This window comes from Cryptomeria japonica, chromosome 9, assembly GCF_030272615.1.
Source record: "Cryptomeria japonica chromosome 9, Sugi_1.0, whole genome shotgun sequence".
NCBI lineage: Eukaryota > Viridiplantae > Streptophyta > Pinopsida > Cupressales > Cupressaceae > Cryptomeria > Cryptomeria japonica.
The window spans coordinates 379,452,206-379,477,127 of record NC_081413.1 but is presented as its reverse complement, the minus strand read 5'-3'; the positions used below and the strand labels follow the sequence as shown (position 1 = coordinate 379,477,127).

At 38.6% G+C, this 24,922-nt stretch overlaps 1 protein-coding gene across 1 annotated transcript in view; it reads right to left on the bottom strand.

Annotated features, from left to right (window-relative positions):
- The window catches only part of LOC131072649 (oxysterol-binding protein-related protein 3A), a 64,420-nt gene that overhangs the window by 14,271 nt on the left and 25,227 nt on the right, over window positions 1-24,922 (bottom strand). Inside the window, exons 3-7 of the mRNA XM_058008887.2 lie at window positions 10,232-10,348; window positions 10,070-10,142; window positions 9,817-9,935; window positions 9,533-9,654; window positions 8,611-8,787 (exon numbers count right to left, since the gene is read on the bottom strand). Of these exons, the coding sequence (XP_057864870.1) occupies window positions 8,611-8,787; window positions 9,533-9,654; window positions 9,817-9,935; window positions 10,070-10,142; window positions 10,232-10,348 (608 nt within the window). The remainder of the gene's footprint in view (window positions 1-8,610; window positions 8,788-9,532; window positions 9,655-9,816; window positions 9,936-10,069; window positions 10,143-10,231; window positions 10,349-24,922) is intronic.

Below are 24,922 nucleotides of genomic sequence, written 5' to 3'. Positions count from 1 at the left end.
CACCAAAATTTTGAGCCAACTGAGCAAACCCTAGACCCCCTTTCTAAAAATAGAAAAAGCAAGATTTCCTAAAAAAGAGGAAAACTTTCTAAAAATAGCCATGCCAGGGATCGTGCTCAAAGTGCCAAAAACAAAACTTCCTAAAAATAGGAAAAAAGCAAAACTTTCCAAAAATACAAAGTTCTCCAAATTGACCCCCAAATTGATTGCATTTTTCGTCCCTTCGGGCTCCTTAGGCACATTGATGGCATCAAGAAACTGTTTTGACCATGATTTCCTCAACTAAACTCTAACTCCTCATTGCAAAAAGACTGGTGATTCGTAGTTGCAACACCAAGGCAAAACCCTAGAAAGAAAAAACAGGGGGGTCCCCATTTGCAATGGGGCGATGTGTGAAAAGGTCAAAATAGATATTAAGAATAATTATTTCTCACCTAGGTAATTAATAATGGCATGCACAATTTGACTTGAGGAAAACAAGTGCCACTACGACCTCATCAATTCTTGATTAATAGTACTCAAGTGCCACCTTTATTTAGTCAAGGCCATATCTATCTTGGTCAAATTGAGTTAATTGATCAAATAAAGTTGGTAGTTAAACTCATAACCTCTAAACATGTCATCTCCTTAAGTGGTACATCTAGGAGGCCTAATTATATGTACTCCATCCAACTATATGGTCATTGATTATGATTATTGATTTCCTCTATTTTGGTATAGCATTTCTTATTTCCATATCGCAACCTTCATCGCTTTCATGCTTGCAACCATTGTAACTTTCTTTATTCACCTAGATCTAGGCTTGTGAGATTATATTCTCATTGAATCTTACATGATATCAAAGCCCATCATATCCAAAATAACTAAGAAACAAAGGCTTGACTTATACTTCATCCAATACGGACACCCGCATATCATCTGTTTTTAGTTTGTGGTTGCTTTCTTGTTTTTGTCTTCTACATATAACTCAGTTTTCAAAATACTTTGGCTCAAAATGGACTGAGCCATTGCATTCAAAAGGCATTAAAACCAAAATTGATCGTAAATTTGTCAAAGCTGAAGCAATGTAATCAAACGCAAAAGAAATTAAGCCTCAGGCACACAGCTCAAGGCCTTATGGTGGTCTATGCAAGCACAAGTACTATGCATCAATATTTTTCTTTCAATTTCCAATTTATTTTTGTTTAACAATAAATAAAAAATTTCAAAACCAAAAGCCAATGGCTGCTTTAAAAAATATTTGATTAAAGTAGCCATGGGAGTGTGCATAAAGGTACAAGCCCCCAACCACTTGTCGATGCCAATTTTTTACCTCCTACCCTTTCGCCATCATGTCACCAGAGTGTAACCACCTCTTTGCTACAGCAAGGCCAACAAGACTTCACCTAGGAACTGCATGGGCACCACCACCACCACTTGCAGCATTGTCATCCAACCACCCAATCGCCACATACCAGCTAGACTTTGCTTCATTGAGCTCTTTAGTTTGGGAGATCAACTTTGAGGGATCTTTTCTCAACCACAAAGGTATTTTTTGACGTATTTTTTTTAAACAAGATAGAATTTCAATGGTTTCATAGTGGTGCATATACTTCTAGATTTTGACATCTAGTTTGTCTAGATATTGCGAATTCTCATTGGTGATGACAAATCATTCTTGTTTTGATAACTTCCAAGGATCCATTTGAGCTCATACAAAAAATATTTTTTGGTGCAATTTTATTTTGAGAGTGCATGATCTTTCACGAACTTATTGATGTAGTTTGATTTTTCCCACTCTGTCTTTAAGTTGTACTTTCAACATATTAGCATCTGTAGTTTGCAAAAATCAAGGCCACTTTACTAGTTTGACAAGTGGCAATTGTAAAAGCACTAAACTATGAAGTGCCACACTCATTTTTCTTGGGGAATTTCTTTACTAAGTTCTTATGAAGGATTTTTTTGTCTTTGAAGGCTAAATACATAGGCAGTTTGAGCAATTTGCACCCTACAAACTGAAATAGAGTTCTATGTTGAGGGGCTATCTTAATTGGTTTATTATTTGACTAATTTCAAATTTGAGAAGTCCCAAAGTTAATAATGGATATTTCAATTCATTTTGTCATCAACCTGAAAATAAGGAACTATAAAAGTCTCAATGAAATGGAATTTCGAAGCATTTCAAGTGGATTCACCTCTTGTCCCATCTATGTGGACTAATTCCTAGACTAGGTGTTTTATAGTATAAGCAAGTATGGACTAAGATGAATGATCATGTCCTTGGAATGATGAGTTCTAGAGTTGGCAACACATTGTGGGCCATCTCAATCATTGAATGCCCTCACACTCTTTGGACCAAAATTTGGTAGATGTATGGAGATCTTAATAATCCTTCATTCTCAAATGATCTTTGCTATGGACTATCTTGTAACCCTTGATGACTTCAAGAATTCTCTATATGATGGTGACATGGATGAAGAGTTTCCTTATAGAAATATCTTGAACATCGTGATGACAAAGATTTTTCCTAATGATTCTTCAACTTCCATTATAGATTCAAAGGCTTCACATTCTCTATCTATGATTCACTATTATGAGGCTAAGGATAATTTACCTCCAACACCAACGAATCACAGCTCTGAGTACATTTGCTTTCCTTTTGATGACAGCTCCTTTGGAATTGCATGATGTAGGGGATTCACCTAACACACCTAGAACACATGCTCTATTAGACTAGATGAGGGTTACTCCACCCAAGATTCAAGCATAGCATAACAAATAGAGTAACACAAATTGCAAGAAAAAAATTGCCTTCTATTCCTCAAATGAAATGAATTACAAATTCATCAATTACAAAATATTAGTCACTTGGACTTTACAAGTCTACAAGCTCTAACCATTACTCAACTCTCAAATGAAGGATAATTCTTCTCAACTTCAAATGATCACTCCACTTTGAATGATCTACTTCACTCAAAATGATCCACTCCACTTTGGATCAACTCTCAAAGATCCACTCAACTCTAGATGAATAAACAAATAGCCCAAGCCACCCTTTTATCGCTTTCTTGTGCCTCTTGGAAATACCACTCCCCCTCTTGATGAACAACACATGACTATCTAGCAAAGAAACACATAGCCAATAGATGACCTTTCAGATTCTCTAGGAGGGCTCCTAAGAGGTGTCTTTTCAATTTTCCAAAGTGGGTGCCTAAAAAGGTGTGTTTTCCCATTTTTTATGTAAATATTCAATAAATATGAGTGCATGAATCTTCCCCTTCCTTGTCCCCACATCCAAAAGGGTATTTTTATGATTTTAGCATTATAAATGATAGAAAAAGCCAAAAGGTGTCTATTCTTGAAATTTAAAATTGTCTTTACACATAGGTCACAAATATTGAATATTTTCAAACCCGTATGCCTCCTTGGACACTTTCCTAGGTACATGGAGACCCATTGATGCTTGCATTTTTTTTTAATTCACCTAACTTTAACTAAAATTTAAAATAACAATATTTTTGGGAGATGCAGGATTGCCCTACACTCTAGATGCTCTTGCATCATTGCATCTCTTTTTCTAGATGGTATGAGCATGCATTCAAACCTTTTTGTTCTTTCTCAACCTCATCATGTTTTTGTGTTGATTCATTCTACAATACCTAAGTCATATGATTCACCTCCATCATCAATAATGTTGACACCTGTTGATGTGTTTTTTATGCACATGCGAACACAGAATAAAATACCCAAAAGTATCTTATCCTCTCTTGATCAAAGTTACTCAAATGCTGAAGATTAGCTTAAGGATCACTTGAGATAACTCCAAGGTTCTGGTGTGTTGGGTCACGACGTGTGGATAAGCTCATTGGTTTGATATGATTATGCTGGAATCACGAGGGGACTTACATTAAATTGTTGAATGCTTGAATCGCTGGAACTTGACCATCTGATGTTGCAATCTTGTGATGTTTTTTTAATCCTAAACTAGCTTGAGTTGAAAAAAGGGCAAAAGGGAAAGGGTTGAGGAATTCTATTTTAAAGCCTAGAATGCAAGAAGATGGATGAATGATTAGATGGAATCCTACTGGGCAAGGTCTCACCATCAAATTCAACAATTTTGACACAAGCTCAATGCAATCTTCTAAGGGATAATTCAAATATGTTCAAATCATTACCATCAAACATTGATCACCATTCAAGTTAATGCATAAACAATGGACGCATAACAATTTGAGATTAAGCTCATATCATTCCAGTTGACCACACAAGGCGCACTTACAATCAACAAGAGGCTAGTGGTATGGACTAAACAGATTCCACACAAATGTATTCAACAAATTCCTCCATTCAATCTAATCAACATGAAAGCAAATGAGAAGTAGAAACCATGAGACTTGTTGAAATAATACATATCATCATAACTTCAATGAAAAGAGTATCTCATTTACAAGTCTTCAACAACAATTTCTTCTTCTCCTAATCTATTCTAACTTCTAACTTCTACTAAACTATTCTTCTCTTATTCACTAATTCCCCTGCTACTAATTATTAACCTTTACAAGTGAAGAACTTGAGCCTTTTATAATGCTCTCAATACAATTCAATGGCTTAGATCAATTTGAGATCAATGGCCAAGATTTCACAATGAAAACCCTAATTAGGGTTTATTACAACAAACTCTATTTTGGCCAATGAAATAATTACAACATTTTGACACACGTCATCTCTAGACTATTCTACCAATAGATAATAGGGGTAGGTGCCTTGGAGTCTATGCCATCATGGACGAGTCAAGTTCATTGCATCTAGACGTGCTGATGTTGGACCTCTTCTATTGGAGTAGTGACTAGGATGCCACCTCGAATTTGCACTTGCGGACTTGATTCGTCATCATGAAGGGATGTTGAGAGATATCTCTTGATATTCAACATTAGTCACTTGCTCAATACGATGATGATAGGAAGCATTGATGTAGTTGAGTCATTCCTCCATCCTTGCTTGCTTGCCTTGGGGTGATTGTATGATTTCTCCTTCGCACTCCTTTGATCTCTTCATGTCTCCATGGTGCGCTGAGAGTTGAGATTCCTCTAGGGCATTTGTGCTTGTAAATGAAGTTTTCCCCTTTGCATGGTGGTGTAGATCTTAAAATCTTCCTCCTTTTGCTTTGCAATCACCATCCTTGATGTTTTTGTATTTGCTGATTAAGTTTTCCTCTTGAGGACATCTTCTTGACCTCGACATTGAAATTTCCTCCTTAGAACACTTGTTTTGATCCTCCTCGAACATGATCCCCTTGATTTCTTTCTTCATCTCCTGCAAAACAAGCAAATGAGCATCAAACACACATGACATATAGCCTCTATAATCCCTTAATTTGATATAATTTCTGCTTTTATGTGGTTTGCAGGCTTGATAAGAGGATTTCGCTCCTAATAGTGGGCAATAGAAGTTCTCTCAAACCTAGTCCAATTCTGCCCTTCATCGCTTTAGGTTGGAATACTTTGTCATTTATGCAAGTGGAGGCATCAAATTAACTTGGAAGAAATCTCTATAGGTAATTTTGCTCCAATCTTGATGCACATGAAGTTTTCTCTAAATTGGATGCACATGAAGTTCGCTCCATCTTGGATGCACATGAAGTTCGCTCCAAATCTCGCCTTTCATCATCATCTTAACTCAAAATTATTCTTTCTAAGCATCAAATCGGCTCAAGCCAATGATCTTATAAGTAATCTTGCATCTTCTCTTGGGCAAATGAGACAAATTCGCTCTCAACTAGGAGCACCCGAAGTAGGATTCGCTCCTTAATCTATGCACTTGAAGTTCGCTCCAACTCTCATGCACTTGACGTTTGCTCCTAATGCTATGCACTTGAAGTTCGCTCCTATTTGCATGCACATGAAGTTAATTTCAAATCAAAAGTAAACTTTCTCTCAATAGCTTTACCTTGCTCCATTGACTCAAACCTTAGGTATTTTTAACATTCATTCCTAAAAATATGTTAAACTTCCCTCGTGGAAGGCCTAAAAGGAAAATTCGCTCCTATCAAAGAGCACATGAAATGGAATTTGCTCCTCAAGAGGAGCACTTGAAGTTACTTTCAAATCAACACTTCAACTCTCCTTTGCTCACTTATGTCATAGCATGCTCAACATGAGGTCTTAGGAGGAATTTCGCTCTAAGTCTTGAGCACATGAAGTTTGCTCCAAAGTGGATGCACATGAAGTGAAGTTCGCTCCTCAAGAGGAGCACTTGAAGTTTTTCGCCCTCAACCTTGAGCACTTGAAGTGGCTTGAATATGCACTTTTGAGTTGAACCTTATTACTTTATGTCTTAGCTTATACCTCTATATACTATAAGACCTCAAAAATCACCTTGAATACGATTTCACCTTCAACCTGAGGCAATAAGAGTGAAATTCGCTCTGAGAGAGGGACACTTAAAGTAACTCTTACTGGCAATCCCTCTTCACTCCTTGGTTGAATTCATGATGGACTTCACTTCATCCATGATCAAGATTTGTTGAAGGTTCATAAACTCACTTATTTCACACCTCACACAAAGCTATCCACCTGAATACTGGCTTCTTGACCATCTATACCTCTTCAATGCAAAGGCTAAAAGCTAAGGACTCTAACACTACCCAGGAAAGCAGAAAAAAAAGTAGGGGTCCCCATTTACAATGGGGCGATGTGTGAATACCTCACAACAACACCTTTTGTAGAAGCACCTGATTCGCTTCAACTCAAATCTCACGCCTCCGTTGAGAGTCATTCTTACATGGTCATTTTCTTGAATCTTTCTTGGTAACTAGTCCTATCAATCAATTTCAATCACAAGTCAGCATAAGCATCGAGACATATGTGTGTCTTCTAGAAACATTCATCATAATTCCTTACCCCACCACTTGAGTGGGAATTCAGCAATTTCGTTGCTTGAGATTTCTTTCTTCCACTTAGAAGATGCATCATTTGTTGCACAAGGACCTTTTACAACACCCACCATGCAACATTTTGCATCAACATTCTCTCTATTCTATGTCTTGGCACACATAGGCCTTTTTGTTTAAGAATTTCAAGATATTGCATCTTTTATCTCTTTGTGAGAGACTCTTTTCCTATGATTTTTCTTCTTCTCTTCTTTTGGGGGAACATATTGCACATTGGTACCTAACATGGCTACACATTTGTTGAGACCCATTTCTTCTACTAAGTTGCACTTATGGGCAAGAGCTAGAGTAATACACCATGCTTAACCTTGGATATATTTTTTACCTAAGTGTGATATTGCACCTACTTAATAAAGTTACTTAGGATATAAAGAACATTTGTTTACCCTCACCTAGGTAGCTAATAATGACATGTACAGACACCTAGAATTGAGGTACACAAGTGCCACAATTGCCTCAGTCAAGACTACCTCTATCTTAGAGTGAGTTAACTGGCCCATTGATTGGCAGTTAAATTCATTGTCTCTAGACATGTTATTCCCTTGAGTCATGCATCTAAGAAGCCTACTTGTATTCATTTCATCTATCCATTTGGTCTTTGATTTTGATTATTGATTTCCTTTATTTTGGCATAGCATCATCTCATATTTGTATATTGCAACCCTTGTTTCCATGCTTGCAACTTTCTTCATCCATACTTGGCTTCTATGACTGGATTCCCATTGAATCTTACAAATAAAATCTAGCAAAAAGAAGGTTGAAAAGCTAAAATGATCAGCTAAAAGGTGTCAATGGATCATGTGAAAGCCATACAAAGAATAATAAGAGTTACAGTATACCTGTGCCGTGCTTGTACACACGAGATCTCAACTAAATAATTGGATTTCGTGTTCCCTTTATAATCTGGTTTGCTTGAGAAACATATTGACTCTGCCATGCTTGTTTTATATATTTCAAATATACCTACATTATAAATGGGAAGTATAATGGGCCCAACAATACGAATAAAAATTGAATTTAGTCTATGGTTGCAACTTTCAGAACAGCAATCTGACCAGTGTATAATTATGTTCTGATATCAGCATGGAAGTGATTTTTATTGAACAGAAAAAATCAAGTATACTTCCATGGCAATCATTAACCACTGTTGTATTTATATGCATGCACAATGAGTACCTAGACCAGTTTTAAAAAGTAAACCTTCTTGAGTAGGCATTGGCTGGAAGAAAAATGCAGCTATTGGATGCAAATAGGAAAACCTCAAAAAGGAAGAGAGAGAACACAAATATAAGTGAATACAAAAAAGAGTCATTACAATCTAGACAATACCAACAGATAGATCTAAGAGATCAACATTCTTCAAGACATTTCTAAAATACAATTGAGACTACACAACAAGCAAGCTCAACACTGCCATCTAGGCTCTTAAATTAAGTTCTTGCATATCTAGACCATGTAGCACACCAGATCTATTCCCTATCTGACTTTAGAAAATTATTAAAAAAGCAGATACAAGCCATGAATTAAAGATAGTAATGACTAAAAGCATAGACTTGGAATTAAGTTTGCATCATCAATAAATAGCATCAAAGGAAGTGACAATGACAATTATGGTAGGCTTCTAGAAGGCTTCAAAACATGTCTTATATCAGTAACTTAGCAATAGAAATATATTTACGTACCCAAACAAACCACATGGTTGAAAATATAGCACAACTTTGTCTCCTGTAGTCTGATTTGTCATTAGCATCTCACCAGGTGAATCAATCCAAGTACGTCCAAAAATCAGATTATGAACTTTTGTTGGAGGTGGCACCAAATCAAGTACATCCCCAGATTTTTTTAACACTACACGTGTTCTGAAAAAGTAAACAAGCAGACACAAATTAGCTTTAGTCCCAGTAACAAGAAAAATACATGATTTTGTATAGCTACCAATTAACAATTCAGCCTTAGAAAATCAACAATGTTGAAATCCTCCCTTCAGTGGACTCATGGATGCACTGTAAAAATCTGTTCAGACAAAATATGAATCATAATTGCATTTGAAACTGATTGACATCATAATGAAGACTAAAAAGCTAATAATGCTTCATATAAGGTATGCTGTTAGTGTTGGATATATGTAATGAGTGATGAGTGTCACTATACCAGGACCATGTTCAGTAACAGAGGCCCTCCATTCAATTTTAACTAAACCCTAAGGGAAACACATATACCCTTTCCCTTCAATGACTATGCCTTCAAATTATAATTCAAATGCAGCTTCTATGGATGCAAAAAATCCACCCATGTATGAACAGACTTTAAATGCAGCTTATATGGATGCAAATCATCCACCAACATATGAGCATACATTAAATGCAGGTTGCATGGATGCACACCATCTGCCCATGTATAATCAGACATTAAATGTGGTCTATGGGTATAGAGTCTATAGACCATCCACTAATGTACGAGCTTACTATAAATGCAACTTCTATGAATGCCTCTAGTAATTCGGTTTCTCAAGACACAATAAATTATGCATTCATACGTTCACCTCCACAGGCTACAACTATGAGATCAAAGAAGATGAAGAAAACAGATATTCAAGAATTTTACCGTCCAAGTGGGTATATATCAACAGAGTTTCCAAGAAACTTGGTTTTTACTTTTGAAGTAATTGTGTAAGTAAAATGCTCGTTTTCTGCAAATGCTGAGCTCATTGGAGGATGATGGCAAACCTGTCAGCAATTTTTTTTAATTTTGAATTAAATAAACTTACTAAGCAGCCATAACATGAATTAACAGAATATGGAAGGCCAAGCCAGAAAAGACTTCTGATTAAACTACAGAAAGTTCTTTCCAATAATAAAGAAACTCCTAGAACAAACAAATCTAATCACCTGCTCTGCAATAAATGTAATCCCTCCATGATTGACCATTTCATATGTTTCTCCAAGAATTGGATTGAAAGGGTTCCAAGTTCTCTGGTATGCAGAATAAATAGAAATTGCCCATGATGCTGACAAAATAATACATCTACACTGCATTAGGCTTGTGAAGGGTTAATTCTTCAAAATGAGACATTTAGACAGAATGAACTTTAAAATCTATATAAAAAACAAACCAAAAGTTAAAAAATATGACTAAACTCACATGCATAAACCATCTTAAGATAGGGATCCTCACACTCATCGGCCAGATCTAACAAATAAGAGTACTCCATTAACTGCAACACAAAGAGTCAAAGCAAACTAAGACATATCACCACACTTCATAAATTTACAACTTTAAAGCCAGATTTCAGATGTATCATACCTCAGCCATCCTCTGAAGCACTGTCATGGGCTCAAAAATTATGACTGGGAGGGTAACCATGGATGTGATATCTGATCCAATATATTTTTGCATCATTCTCCAGTAACTATCCCGATCCTGAGAAGAACTTGTTGAAACAGGTTAGACACTGAACACAAAATCAATCACACTATAGTAACAGTGGCTGGTTTTGGTCATGAAATCCTTACAACTGTACAACACCATACTTCGACTGCAAAAACAGAGCCCATGCATCTAAGGAAGGGGAACTAGTCAGACAAATCTACTTAGCATGCAAACTACAAATAGTAATGTTAATAGTTATACATCAGCTCCTCTAAACAGATAATGCATCTCATAGTTCAAAAATCCGCAGACTCTCCACGGAGCCGCGAGTCCTTGGGAGCCGCGAGTTGACTCGCCAAGGACTCGCGAGCCCATCTGAAAGACTCGCGAGCCTTTTGCAAGGACTCGCGCGAGTCTTTTGCATGGACTCGCGAATCTTTCAGATGGACTCGTGCGACCCAGAAAAAACATCATGCAACCTTTAAAAGTGAGTTTTATTTTTATTTTTTTGCCTACATTTGGCGTAATTGAGGGAGTGAAATATCTCATGAAGGGTTTTTTGCCAATAGAGAAATAATACCCGACGCCTATATAAAATAATAAAAGTATTTCCCAAGGGGCGATGCCCCTTGACCCCAAATTGGGGGCACTGCCCCCAAACCCCTGTTGAAAAATATAGGGGGAAACTGCGCTGATGGAAGTAGTGAAAATTTAACCTCCGAGTCTGATTAGGCTCCATATAACAACGTAATTAGCATTGAAGAAATCTGGGTATTTAAATTTAGTATTTCAAATTTCAAATATTGCGCGTTTTTAGATCATATGACATGTGTAATGTTTCAATTATGGCTCCTATGTTCTCTAAATGCATTAATTTCTTTATGTTTTTTTGTAAAACTACGGTTTTTTTTTTTTGCCGAGTCCTTCACGAGTCCGAGTCCGAGTCCAAATTTTTGGTTTGCCAAGTCTGTGGCGAGTACGAGTTTTTGAACTTTGATGCATCTAATTGGCTAGACATATAAAGACTTCTGCATACCAGCTTCCAAATGCAATGACTGGGAAAAAGGGTCGTAGCATCTTTGAGTACAAATGCCAGCTGTAAGACCCTCAAATTTTGTGTCTCTTGTTTTACCCAGAAGCTCTGTGATGCTCATGTTTTGGCATGTTTTCAATACCTTTTCGGCAAATAGATTGTCTCTGTGAGTGTATGCATGTAAATATTGATATCAGGTGTCTAAAATCAGGACAGAACTACCTCATAATGCTCTGTGATGTTGATTGTTGTAGCTTGTTTTCAGTACCTTTTCAGCAAATAGATTATCACTGTGGGTGCATGCATGACGGGGTTTTTATAAGGTGTCTAAAATCAGGACTGAACTACCTCATAACTTGTCTTGAATGTGTGATCATCATTATATACGTGCATTGATGTTCGCAGTTAAGGGCCATGCTTGGCTATTGTGGTGTCTTCTTGAGAGTTTTATATGTTGATTTAGGAATCATCCATATGAGGTGTTTCAGAGGCTGATTGTGTTCGGTGCCTTGGTCTGTTCCATAATTATGATTACAAAGACTAGAGGATATGTTATTATCATGCTTTGTGATATTAGTAACTTATTGTGACTGCGTTCCATGTCAACATGACTATATATGAGACACGATATTATTGTGATTGAGCTATGTTGAACTTTGGCACCCACTAGGTATGGCCTGAAATTCTTTATTGTATGGCTAAAATTTTTGGAAAATTTGGCAAAGTATGGCCTTGATTTTCCCCTTTGTAGGTGTTAGAGTTGTGTTGAAATTTTGGCTAAAGTGTTGATGCCCACTCCTTATCTTTGGTTTCTACCCTTTGTTATATTTCCTTGTTGACTTGTTGAATCGGTCAACAATGAATCTTCCTAGCGAATGACCCCCACACCCTTCGGCAAGTAGGTTGTTTAAACACGTGCATTTTGAATCACTCAAGTGAATGTCGCTCCATAGATCCGCAGGTTAAACTTAAGAGCTAAATGATAATCAACGGACTTGCAGAGTGGAAGTTGAGAGCACAAATGTTAATCCACGAGTGGAATGTAAAGCCTAAACTCTCCCCTGTGGAGTTGTAGAGGGATAAAAGTGAAGCACGCAAGGTGGAAAGCGATACTCTGCAAGTTTGCAAGTGATCAAATGGAAGGAAGAGGGGACTTGCAAAGTCGCAGAGAGAAGGAAGCAATAAATCACTCCGCAGTTCCACTGCTGCAAAACATAAAGGAAAATTAGTTTGCGGAGCTGTGACCGACAAGGAACAAAGGAATGCATGTCTCCGCAACTCTGCAGATTGTAAAATGCAAGAGTAAATGGTATTGTGGAACTGTGAGTGGAGCTAAAGCAATAAAGGGGGGCCCATGAGCATTAAGGTGGCACTACCACAAGTACAAAAAGAGGAATAAAACAAGATGTGGCCACCACGATGGAGAAAAGTTGTTCAATCAGCAAAAGCCAAGGCAAAAAGACTAAATCACGATTGTCCAAAATGCACATGTGGCAAGATCAATGGCCTAGGTTTAAAAAAACACACGGCTACTCAATTCAAATTGCTCGCATCAAATGCATTAATGCCGACATGACTAAAAGTTGCTAAGAAACATGAGCAATAAATTCATCAACCAAAGCACCATTTCTCACCTTGCATTTGAAGACTCAAAGGCGACAAAGCATAGCAGAGAGAAGACGATTCAATGCAGTTGCAGAACTAGGGTTTCGAAGAAGCGAATTGAAACGATGAGTTGGTCTATCCTTGTTCTACTCAAATTGTGAGAATTTTAGTTATATTCGTGTTTGTGAATCAAATTTTCTAGTAGAACAAAGTTATAGAAAGCCCTAGGGTGTCCTAGTTGTCATAATGCCGAAGAAGGGTGAATCCTCGAGCAAGAAAGGGTAAAGGGTGTCGGAGGTAGTAGTAATTTCACCAGAAACAAGCCCTGAACTAAATGTAGAGCCCCATGTGGAAGTGGTTGCTGAACCAAGCTGAGGGCTAAGCAATATTCTAGTTGCTATTCTAGTAGAGGCAAAACCTAAAAAATCCTAGGGCTCCTAGGAAGAGAAAAGAAAAGGCTTTTGGTTCTCATGAACCTAAGCCTAAAAAACCACGAGCTCCAAGGAAGAAGAAAGAGGAGCATACCCCTACACAATCCCAGGTCCCAGCCCAAGAGCAAGAACAAAAAAAAGAACCCATGCGTCGACATAGTAAGGGTGGGAAGAGGGAAGGTCTTACTTTCTAGACATTTTGGATTTCTCCTCAAGTCAAGCATGAATTGGAGGGAAAGAGACATATTTGCGGATGCTTGTACTAATTGTGGAAGTGCTCAATTGCCTATGACAGGCTGGAATTTGTTTTCATATTTCTACAGAAGGAGAAATGAGCCTGTTCCCATATCCAACCCATGGTCTTTGGATTTGGCAAAAGTTAATTGTACTTTATGTTTTTATGGAACCTGACCTAATCAGAATTTTGGCTCTTAGGTATGATTATGCTACTAGGACAGTCAGGGACGTTGAAGGAAGAGTCTTGGTAGATATAAGCAGGGCTACAATCATTGAATGTTTCGATTTGAATGGACAAGCCTTGGCCGAAATCGATTTGGATAAACTTCAAGCTGATTATGATAGAAAGAAAAAATTTATCCGAGTAGAAGAGGTGCCTCTATCCAGGCCAAAAGGATGGGACAACAGGAAGGTGTCCCTATTTGATTCAGAGAAAGAACCCTTCTTAGTGGAAAATTTTGAAAAGTATTTCATCAACACATTATGCCCTATGCTAGGTTTTGGGGAAAGATCTTGAGAAAAGAATGCCTATTGGTATGTGTTGTATGATTTTGCTACATTTGTTGAGGAGAAAGTACATCAAGGCCTAATCAAGGTCAAAGGAGGAGAGAGAAACATTGTTTTCAAGTGCCTTAGTGTGTCACTTAATCCTGCACCAACATAGGTGTGAATGGAGCAACAAGTTAGGATTAAGATTTGTTGATGAAAATGGAAGACCATGACCAATTCAAAGATGGTGCTATTCATGGGATTGTCGATGTCCCACTGCAGACTATTTAACTTTCCATGAATATTTCTTTGTCAAAGTCACCTCATGGTGTGGTTAGCTCCTTGATAGATTGCCAATAAAAGTCAAGGAATTGTTAAGGCCTAAATTAGAAAAGATGGATGAGGCAAGGGAATTCAACCATGGTGATTGTTTTTTAATGGCAGATTACACTTTAATAAGGTTCTATGGTTGTCCCCAAGCCCCACACCAACTTCCAGTTTTTGTAACTCGTCGGCTAGCATTCTTGGAATATATGTGGCAATTCATGTGGAAGGAGAAGGACATCACTTAGATATGGAGATTTTTCAATTGGTTCCAACACCCTGGAAAGCGTCTAAAACTATATGGATAGTAGATTTGCATTGAAGTCTGGACAAAAAAGGTGTTTTGATCCAGAAGGGATTGTTCATTGGCTAAAGCAGAGGATGAGCCAGAGAAAATACTTTCATGAGTTGTATTATGCTGAGGACCTATTTAGAAATTGTCAAGACTCCGGAGAAATAATTCAGAGGAAGAAATGTTCCATTTTGTTAAACATTGAAATAGAAAGAAAGAAGTGTTCTCCAAATTTTATAGGATTTTATCCTGAAGAAAAGAATGAGGTGAAAAGAATTAAGCTCATGCTCAAATATTTTGAAAGCATTTATATTGGAAGCATTGTAAGAAAAGGCAAAAAGCCCATGATCACTAAGAAACTAGTTGTTATAAGAGAACCAACAATTGAAGAAGTTGCAGAGAATGTGCTCTCAAAGGCATAACAAGAGCCACCGTAGGTGCCCATGCTAGAGGCGGAAATGTCTGAGTACGTTCCTCCAGGGTTAGAAGAGCTAATGGCTAGGAAGAAGGAAATTGTACTCCCTAAGGAGTCAGTAGGGCCACAAAAACAAAATGATCTTCTTGTGGCGTATGAGAACACAAAACAAACTCATGGCACTGATGAAGCAGCTAAGGCTTTGCATGATCTAGTTGTAGGACAAGAGGTGGACCAACCACTAAGATCTCCTCCAAGAGAGGTTGTCATAGATCAGGAGCCACAAGATAGAGTGAATATGGATGCACCGCTTACTTTGGATCAGATTGATGATGAGCATGTTGTGGATGCTGCAAGATTTTTATCAGATGATGAGTATGTGAGAACCCCAGAGTTCAAAGGGTATTGGTTGAATATGAAGAGCCAATCAAAGGGCAATGTGTTGGGAGATGCCACAACTCTTGATGATCTTGATTTGAGTCACCTAACAGCAGATGAAGCTAGACAATTGGTGAAGGAGAGCGGTATGTTGTTAATTCCCTCATGGAACTTGGAAGATATCTTCATGTTAGACCAAATCAGGCAACAACAAGAACCACTATTTGTGACAGAATTTAATCATGAAGGGGTGTCAGCGATACAGGGTACCACCCTACTCTAAAGGCACTATCTCAGTGGGCCTCAGACCCAAATAAAGGAAAGCCACAGTTGCTGATTGGGTAGAAGAGACAGCTGGGGGTGGTGGCATAATAAGAACTTTGAAGGACAAAACAGTCCTAGAAGCAGCCACCATCACCATGCACTCAGCCATGTTTTCCTGAAATGCTACAGAGAAGCAACAAAAAATGTTGGAAAGGTTGATTCAGGAAAGGGTGAACATGAACAAGTCATACAATGAGTTGTTTCAAGAAAATGCAAAATTGAAGATTGCTGCAAGAATAAAGGATCACCTCCTCTTGCCAACGGATGCCACACCACAGGAACAACCTTCCTCATCAGCTCAGGATGTCGCTTCTCCATCAGTACAAGAACTGGACAGCATGAAGACGCAATTGAAAACAATGGAGCAAGAATTAAAGAAGAAAGATGAATTGTTGAAAAGGGCTATAGATGATGGAAGAAACAAGTCATTAGAATTAATGACGGGAACAATTTTGCACCTGCTAAAAACAAAATTGAATAAATTGGATGATGTCTACAATGCATATCAAATATTGTTCCAAGTTTTGAAGCAGTGTGAAGAATTCATTGCAGTTTTGAAACCACTAAATGATGTATGGCAGCCATAGTTTGGAACATTGAAGGACTTGTACTTGGCTATTAAAAGTCTTACATCAGCCCCAACCATTATCAATGCCACCTGGAAAATGCTAAATGTTTTAATCAAGGAATTGCAGTACATTGAGGACAAAGAAGTGGTTGTAAAAGAAAAGATAGATCTTTTTAAACACTTCAGCACTAGACTCTTCCAAAGATATTGGATCAAAATGGAGAAGTGAAGAGCCTAGACATATGGAAGAGAGATTTTGAAGAGACCACACAAGCAGCCATAAATGAGATTGATGAAGGGAATCAACCTCAAATAGCTACGTATCACTTGATACTTGATAAAGTAATTGAGACATGTGAGTTTTCACACATCGCCCCATTGCGAATGGAGACCCCCCACTTTTCGCTTTTTAGGGTAGATGTTTTGCCTAGTTTCCTAGTTTTCACTTTTGCTTATGAGAGGATGTCAGTCAGAATGTTGAAAGAATGTTAAGATTGTTAAAATAGTCGTAAGTGTCAGGTTGCCTCAGTGTGTTGATTTATCCTTAAGTGTTGGGTTTCAATTTTGCCTTGAAATTTGAGCGTAAATATATCTAAGTGTTGCAAGTCGGTGCTTTTTTTTGTGCTTAAGCGTCAAGAGGTCCCTATAGGAGTTGTTTCCCGCTCCTAGGAGATGAATCAAATCAAAATTGCACATTATTCCAATGGAATAATTATTTTCTCGCTCAGATTCTGATAAATTTGGCTAAGTCCCGATGCATAATGAAGAAATTTAGCATGCCTAAGTGTTTTAGAGTGTGGAAATCATCAAATTCCCAATGAAATCCATTAAATTGAAGTCTAAGGGTCAAAAATTCTGATGAGGGGTGTTTTTCCCCAAGTTTTGGACAAATTCCTAATGACCCATGATTTTCCCCCACTCAAAATCCTAATGAGGGGCGTTTTTTCACAGTTGTCCTGACTTTTGTCTTGATGGACCATGTTTTTCCACCAGGGGGCCCAAATTTTGTCTAAGTGTTGGAAATTATCCTGATGACCCATGTTTTTCCCCAGGAATGAAGTATGAAATTTTATGTGGATGAAATCGACTGTCCAGATGGAGATTAATTTTCCCCAAGTCAGCTTATGAGCGAAATTTATGGATTTTAATGCGGATAACTAACTTGATGAGTGGCGAATTTCCCGAAAATGTGTTTTATGACCGAAATTGATGAAGACAATTATCCAAATGAGGATCGATTTTCCCCAAAAGGTGAATTTTGGACTTAATGAGCAAAAGGAAGTGATTTTTGATTTGGATTTTTATCCAGATGGGGATCGATTTTCCCCATGAGGCAATTAAGATGATTTGTAATGATTTTTCATGTGGATTTTTATCCAGACATGGGGCAGTTTTCCCCAGTTGGCTCAAATTTAATGAAAGTGAATTGAATTTAATGCAAATGTGGTTGGAATTTAATGATTTTTTGCCTTGTAAATAATTATTTAACGATCAGCAACAATTATTTAATGATTAAATATTTTCCCAAGGCAAATTGATTTTCCCAGGCGAGTATAAAGAGGCAAAGTTTTATCCCACATTGCTTATGTGTTGAAGTGACGAGGTAAAAACAAGTTTAAAAGAGCCCAGCCAGCAATATAATATTATTATATTTGCTGATGTGATTGATTGAAGGCATTTTAGCGGCTGATTCAAGAGTCCCAGCTAGGTGATTTTGCCTAAGTGTCCATTGGACACCATTTTGGACAGCTAAGTTACAGATTTGAAGAGTTTGCTTGCCCAATCAGACCTGGGCGCTATCATTGGAGACCATTGCAGCAAGCTTAGTGGCTGATCAAGCTACCTTTGTCGATTTTTGGAGATGGCGCCATGATTGGGAGGCTGCGATTTTGTTAGTGAGGCAGATTATGCCATGTTTTGGGCAAATTTGGAGAAATTCCTGAGCTCCATTGTTGTTGGGAGGTTGTTATTGTGATCAGATCAGAGTTTGGTGCCATTGCTGGAAGTGGTTTGGACACCATTGTTGGCTGGAACCTTTGTTTTCAGACTTGACTTTTCATCTCCAGCCATCACATACTAAGGGGATTTCATTGGGAGGCCATTTTGGAGTGGTTTGGAAGCATTTTCTGAGGTACACCATTGCTGGTGTAGGTCTGAAACACTTGTTGTAGGTTGTCTTCAAACTGATTTTCATATCCAGCTACCTCCATACTCAGGTTATTTCACTTGTGCACCAAATTTAGTGATTTTAAGGGGTATTTGGTAAAGGTTCCATTGTTGGTGTAGGTCTGAAGCTCGATTTTCAGACATCTTCAAACTTGTTCATTTTTACCAGACAAGGTTTTTGCCCAGATTTGGCCATTTTCACCTTGGGAAGATAAAATACATCGAATGCAAACATTTTATATGGTTGTGACTACTTCAAGCCACTGATTTTTATCATTTGCAGGTTGTCTCTAGACTGAAACTTCATTTCCATCCACATAATAGTGCCCAGATGTGGCCATTTTGGAGCTTTGAAAGGTGAAACAAGTCAAGTGCAAGCATGTGACAGGGCTGTGATCACTTCTAGCCATTGATATTCATCATTTTCAGTGTGTCTTTAACTTTTGGAGGACATTTTCAGACATTTGGAGGGCGTATTCAAACTTTGTCCTCAAAAAGATAGATTTTGTTACAACTTTGACATCCGAAATTTGTCATTTTCTGAGTGTATTCAGACCTCCAAACTCAGAATTCAGACCTGAAACGTGTCGGGGCAGCCAAGATCATCCATTTTTAGGGTGCATTCAGGTTTCAATATCAAAAAATCAGACTTTATTATATCTTTGATATCAAAAATCAGTCACTTTCTGAGTGTATTTAGACTTCCGAGGACATTTTCAAACCTGGGTATACTTTTTTGAGCTTCAAATCAATCATTTTCTAAGTATAGCAAGGTGACTTCAGACTTGGTACTCGGAAAATCAAATCTGGGACAACTTTCCAGCCATTGAAGTGCAAGTTACAAGGGTGTCTTCAAACTTATTTATTGCGATCAGACTTATCCTAAGTCTGAAAATCGAGTTTTCTGAGGACAAATTTTCCAGATTTTGATCAAATCTCTTGTATTTTCCAGAATTTGTTTACCTAATGTTGAATTTCTGATTTTCATGAGCTTACAGGTCTGAAAACTATTTGAAATCAGAACCTTAATTAATTCTGGAAAATTATTTGGACAAAGTGAGGAACATTGAGGTGTTCTGATGGGCTTCGAATTTCCACTCCATTGAATGGTGATCAAATCAACACAAGATTTTCAAGGACAATGAGTCCCGATGGGGGTTGGATTTCCACTCGAGGACAGAATTACAAAGGAAGGGACAAGGATAATGCGGATGTTTTGAGGACTGATCTATTCGTATGCGGATGGATTTCCCACCAAGGTTGAAATAAAATTTATCCCATATGTGTTTGATTCAATATTTGTTTGTTTTGCAGGTTTTCTACAAGGGAAGCACGATGATCAAGGCTTGAAGAGGATGCATATTGCAAGGAAACTCAAACCATGTGGATAAGGAAGATCAACACTTCGAAGATTGGATGAAGATTTCGAGACGGAGATTCCAAAAGGCGAAGATGTGAACTAGATCAAACATGAGGAGGACTTCACCTTGATGGTAAACAAATGAAGGAAAGCAAGTTCGAAACATAAGCATGAAGGATTTCACATCAAGGAATCAGGAACTACATCAAGGAATCTCAAAGTCTAAGAACGTTAAGCAGGAAACAGTTCATGGAGAATAATATATGGATGAAATACAAAGTATCATAAGGAATTCCAAATGTTATGAAGAATGTTCAAGGCAAATTGATTAAGTCTACAAGGCAGTCACCATTCATTCAATCAAAGTGTACCAAGTCAATGTTCATTCAAGGAGGGAATAGGTGACACGTGGCACTACATCAAATATTATTTATCTTACCTACCCTCATCTCTCATTGGTCAATGTAATGGCGGTTGTAACCAAAGAAACGGGACTCGGACTCGGCTTGGACTCGGCAAGGCCGACTCGGACTCGGACTCGGGACTCGGCGTCAAACTCGGCTCCAGACTCGGCTGGACTCGGGATAGTGAAAAACTCAAGAAATTTAGAGATTTTTAAATATTTAAAACTTGTTTCAGACACCCTTTATTGAATACAACTTAAAGACACAATAACATCATCAAACTCGGCTCATTTGATTACATACACAAGTATACATCAATCACATAAGCATAAACGCAAATTGTAGCTGAAGAAAATAACAAACATAGATATATAAATATTGTCAAATGTATACAATATTACAAAACTCATGGAATAAAAAATCCATGTCATCATATTATCATCATCAAATGTTTCATACAAATACCAAAGGTAAATACAACTACAAGTCTATGGCTCAGAGGAGCTTGCACCCTCCGGCCCCGGCCCCCTGCGAAGGCGTCTAAGGTAGGTCCTGGATGATTCGACTGCCATAACCGCTCCCCGTGACACCATGCCATGCTCACCAACATCAGGAACATCCGCGTCACTATCTGCCTCTGAATCTCCTGTCTGTGCTCGTGCTCTCCGCTCCTCGTCTGCCATGGCTACAGTCTCAACCTCTATATCTACCTGGTCGATCCAATCAGTGTCAGACTCGGAGGTTAAATTTTCTCTACTTCTATCGACGCAGTTTCCCCCCATATTTTTCGACGGGGATTTGGGGGGAGCGCCCCCAAGGTGGGGTCAAGGGGCAGACAGGGCGAGGTCGAGTGGCAGCGCCCCACGAGGCCAAAAAAACTTATTACAAGTCTGAATTAGGGTTTCTTTGAGAGTCTTCCTTAGGGCCTGGTTTTGCTCTTGTTGCTAATTGGGTCTTGCTTGGTGAGTGAGTATCATTCTTGAAGGTCCGAGCTAGGTCAAGTTGGTGAGTGATAAAGTCCGGAATGTCAACCTGATCTTCAAATGCCCTGAAATTTGGCTAAGTTTGGAATGTCCTGATCCTGAAATTTGACTAAGTCTGGAAAACTGAAGAATCCTCCAAAAACTAGATTTTGCAATATAACTCCTGGAGGCCCGAAACCACTCTCAAACATCCTGACAGTATATATGGAATATAACTTAAAGTATAAGAAAGAAGAAAGATATAAGGAAATGTCACTTATACTGACGGAGAGACCAAATTGTCAAATTTCGCTCCTGACCCTTCCAAAAAAACTTATTACTTTTTAAAATGTTTTTTTTTTGTCATTTTATTAACCTAGCCAGTAGCTGAGTCTGGGGCTCAGGACTCGCCGAGTCTGGCGATTTTGAGCCAAACTCGCCAACCCGGCGAGTCTGGCGAGTTTACTCCCCAGACTCGGACGAGTCCGAGTCCCTAGGACTCGCCGAGCATGACTCGTACTCGGACTCGCCGAGTCTGGGCGAGTCCGGGCGAGTCCCGTTTCACTGGTTGTAACAAACCCTAATTAGGGTTTCTATCTTTCGATCTTGACCACTGATTGTGAATCAATCTGAGCCATTCATTGTAATGAGCTATCTATATAAGGCTCAGTGCTCTCATTTGTAAAGGTTAATAATATAATAGAAGAATAGTTAGCAGTAGAAGGGTAGAAGATAGTAATTAGATCATTAGAAGTTAGGAGTAGAGTAGGAGGAGAAAAGGCAGAACTTGTTGCCAAGGCTTGTAAATGGATACACTACTTTCACTGAAGTTATGGTGAATCATGGTATTCTTTTTACATGTTGCATGGTTTCCTATTCTTTAACCTCACAGTTTAGATGAATTTCATTGATCATGATCAGTGAAACGGGACTCGCCCGGACTCGCCCAGACTCGGCGAGTCCGAGTACGAGTCATGCTCGGCGAGTCCTAGGGACTCGGACTCATCCGAGTCTGGGGAGTAAACTCGCCAGACTCGCCGGGTTGGCGAGTTTGGCTCAAAATCGCCAGACTCGGCGAGTCCTGAGCCCCAGACTCAGCTACTGGCTGGGTTAATAAAATGACAAAAAAAAAACATTTTAAAAAGTAATAAGTTTTTTTGGAAGGGTCAGGAGCGAAATTTGACAATTTGGTCTCTCCGTCAGGATTATTTTATGGAATATTATATTGCAAAATCTAGTTTTTGGAGGATTCTTCAGTTTTCCAGACTTAGTCAAATTTCAGGATCAGGACATTCCAAACTTAGCCAAATTTCAGGGCATTTGAAGATCAGGTTGACATTCCGGACTTTATCACTCACCAACTTGACCTAGCTCGGACCTTCAAGAATGATACTCACTCACCAAGCAAGACCCAATTAGCAACAAGAGCAAAACCAGGCCCTAAGGAAGACTCTCAAAGAAACCCTAATTCAGACTTGTAATAAGTTTTTTTGGCCTCGTGGGGCGCTGCCACTCGACCTCGCCCTGTATCGCGACAGGGAGCGCGTAAGGGGCGCTGCCCCTTGACCCCACCTTGGGGGCGCTGCCCCCAAATCCCCGTCGAAAAATATGGGGGGAAACTGCGTCGATAGAAGTAGAGAAAATTTAACCTCCGAGTCTGACACTGATTGGATCGACCAGGTAGATATAGAGGTTGAGACTGTAGCCATGGCAGACGAGGAGCGGAGAGCACGAGCACAGACAGGAGATTCAGAGGCAGATAGTGATGCGGATGTTCCTGATGTTGGTGAGCATGGCATGGTATCACGGGGAGCGGTTATGGCAGTCAAATCATCCAGGACCTACCTTAGACGCCTTCACAGGGGGCCGGGGCCGGAGGGTGCAGGCTCCTCTGAGCCATAGACTTGTAGTTGTATTTACCTTTGGTATTTGTATGAAACATTTGATGATGATAATATGATGACATGGATTTTTTATTCCATGAGTTTTGTAATATTGTATACATTTGACAATATTTATATATCTATGTTTGTTATTTTCTTCAGCTACAATTTGCGTTTATGCTTATGTGATTGATGTATACTTGTGTATGTAATCAAATGAGCCGAGTTTGATGATGTTATTGTGTCTTTAAGGTGTATTCAATAAAGGGTGTCTGAAACAAGTTTTAAATATTTAAAAATCTCTAAATTTCTTGAGTTTTTCACTATCCCGAGTCTAGCCGAGTCTGGAGCCGAGTCTGACGCCGAGTCCCGAGTCCGAGTCCGAGTCGGCCTTGCCGAGTCCAAGCCGAGTCCGAGTCCCATTTCTTTGATCATGATGGAGAAGTGCAATGGTATTTGATGAATTTCTTAAGTGTTCATACTTTTGGTAGTTTGCTGATTGTAAGCTACTATGCAAAGTTAGCCTGAACCTTATGATTAAGGTTGCTAAGTTCAATTGTGGATGTTTGCTCAAGTTGCGCTAGTATTGGGTATTTGAATGAATGATCCTCAATATGAAAATCTTTTGGCTCCTTAGAAGATCGCACTAACTTGGTGTAGTTGTTGCTTGTCTTGGCGAAGCCAAGTTACGTGAAATTTGTCTATCAAAGCACCATCTATTATCTTCACTGTCTTTAGGATTAGATTGGTCTTCCTAAACCCTTTCTCCTTTTGTCCTTTTTTTTTTCAAGTCAAGTTAGTTTAGGAAAGAAAGCATCACAAGATTGCAATATCAAATGATCAAGTTCCAGTAGTATTCAAGCATTCATGTACAACGTAAGTCCCCTTGTGATTCCAGAATTATCACATCAATCATTGAGCTTATCCACGAGTCAAGACCTGACATTTTGTAACCTTGAAGTTGTCTCATTTGATCGCGAAGCATAGCATTTGAGAGACTTTGTTCAAGAGAGGATAAGATACCTTGGTTTTTTATTCTATGTTCATATGTGCTTAAAAAATACAACAAAAAAACAGATGCCATATATGGAAGGCTTATAGTAGATGTAAAGAATGTAGTGGATAATAAGTGCAGAGAAACTCACGGCAGGGTGCAAGAGATCCAAAGTTTCAAATGGCCAATGAGTTACCAAGTTGCACATTGGCATCAAGAACACTGTACACTGGAGGAGTGAACAACAAAGCACTGTGCTAGGAGGGATTGACTGTGTTTTAAGCATAATTCAACTTCATAATGGGAACCTTGCTAGATCAACCGATCACGAGTATCTCACGTGGATTCAGAGCAATTGTTTATTTGGAAAACATAGATATTTCGGTCATAAATTCATCAATGCCTTGGTCAGTCTACAAGGTGTGTCTTCACGTGTTATTTGTTTATTTCTTCTTCAACTTCATCCTCAACAATAGCATCAGCAACCATTTTGTTTTCAAGTGAAGTGGTCATCCAGCAGTGCACACATAAGCATCATGCCACTTCACCGAGTTTTGTAGCAGCAACATTGAAAAGGCTAGGTAAACTTGCATTTCCCTTCTTGTGAAATGCAAATAATTTTTGTCCTATACGATGTAGTAAAAGGTACCTATACTATTCCCATGTAGGCAAATAGAATTTTGACATGTCAGCAATTTGGCCCAAAGCTTGTTTTGGTCCTTCATTTTCTATAAGAAGGAATTCAAAGCCAATTGCAAGG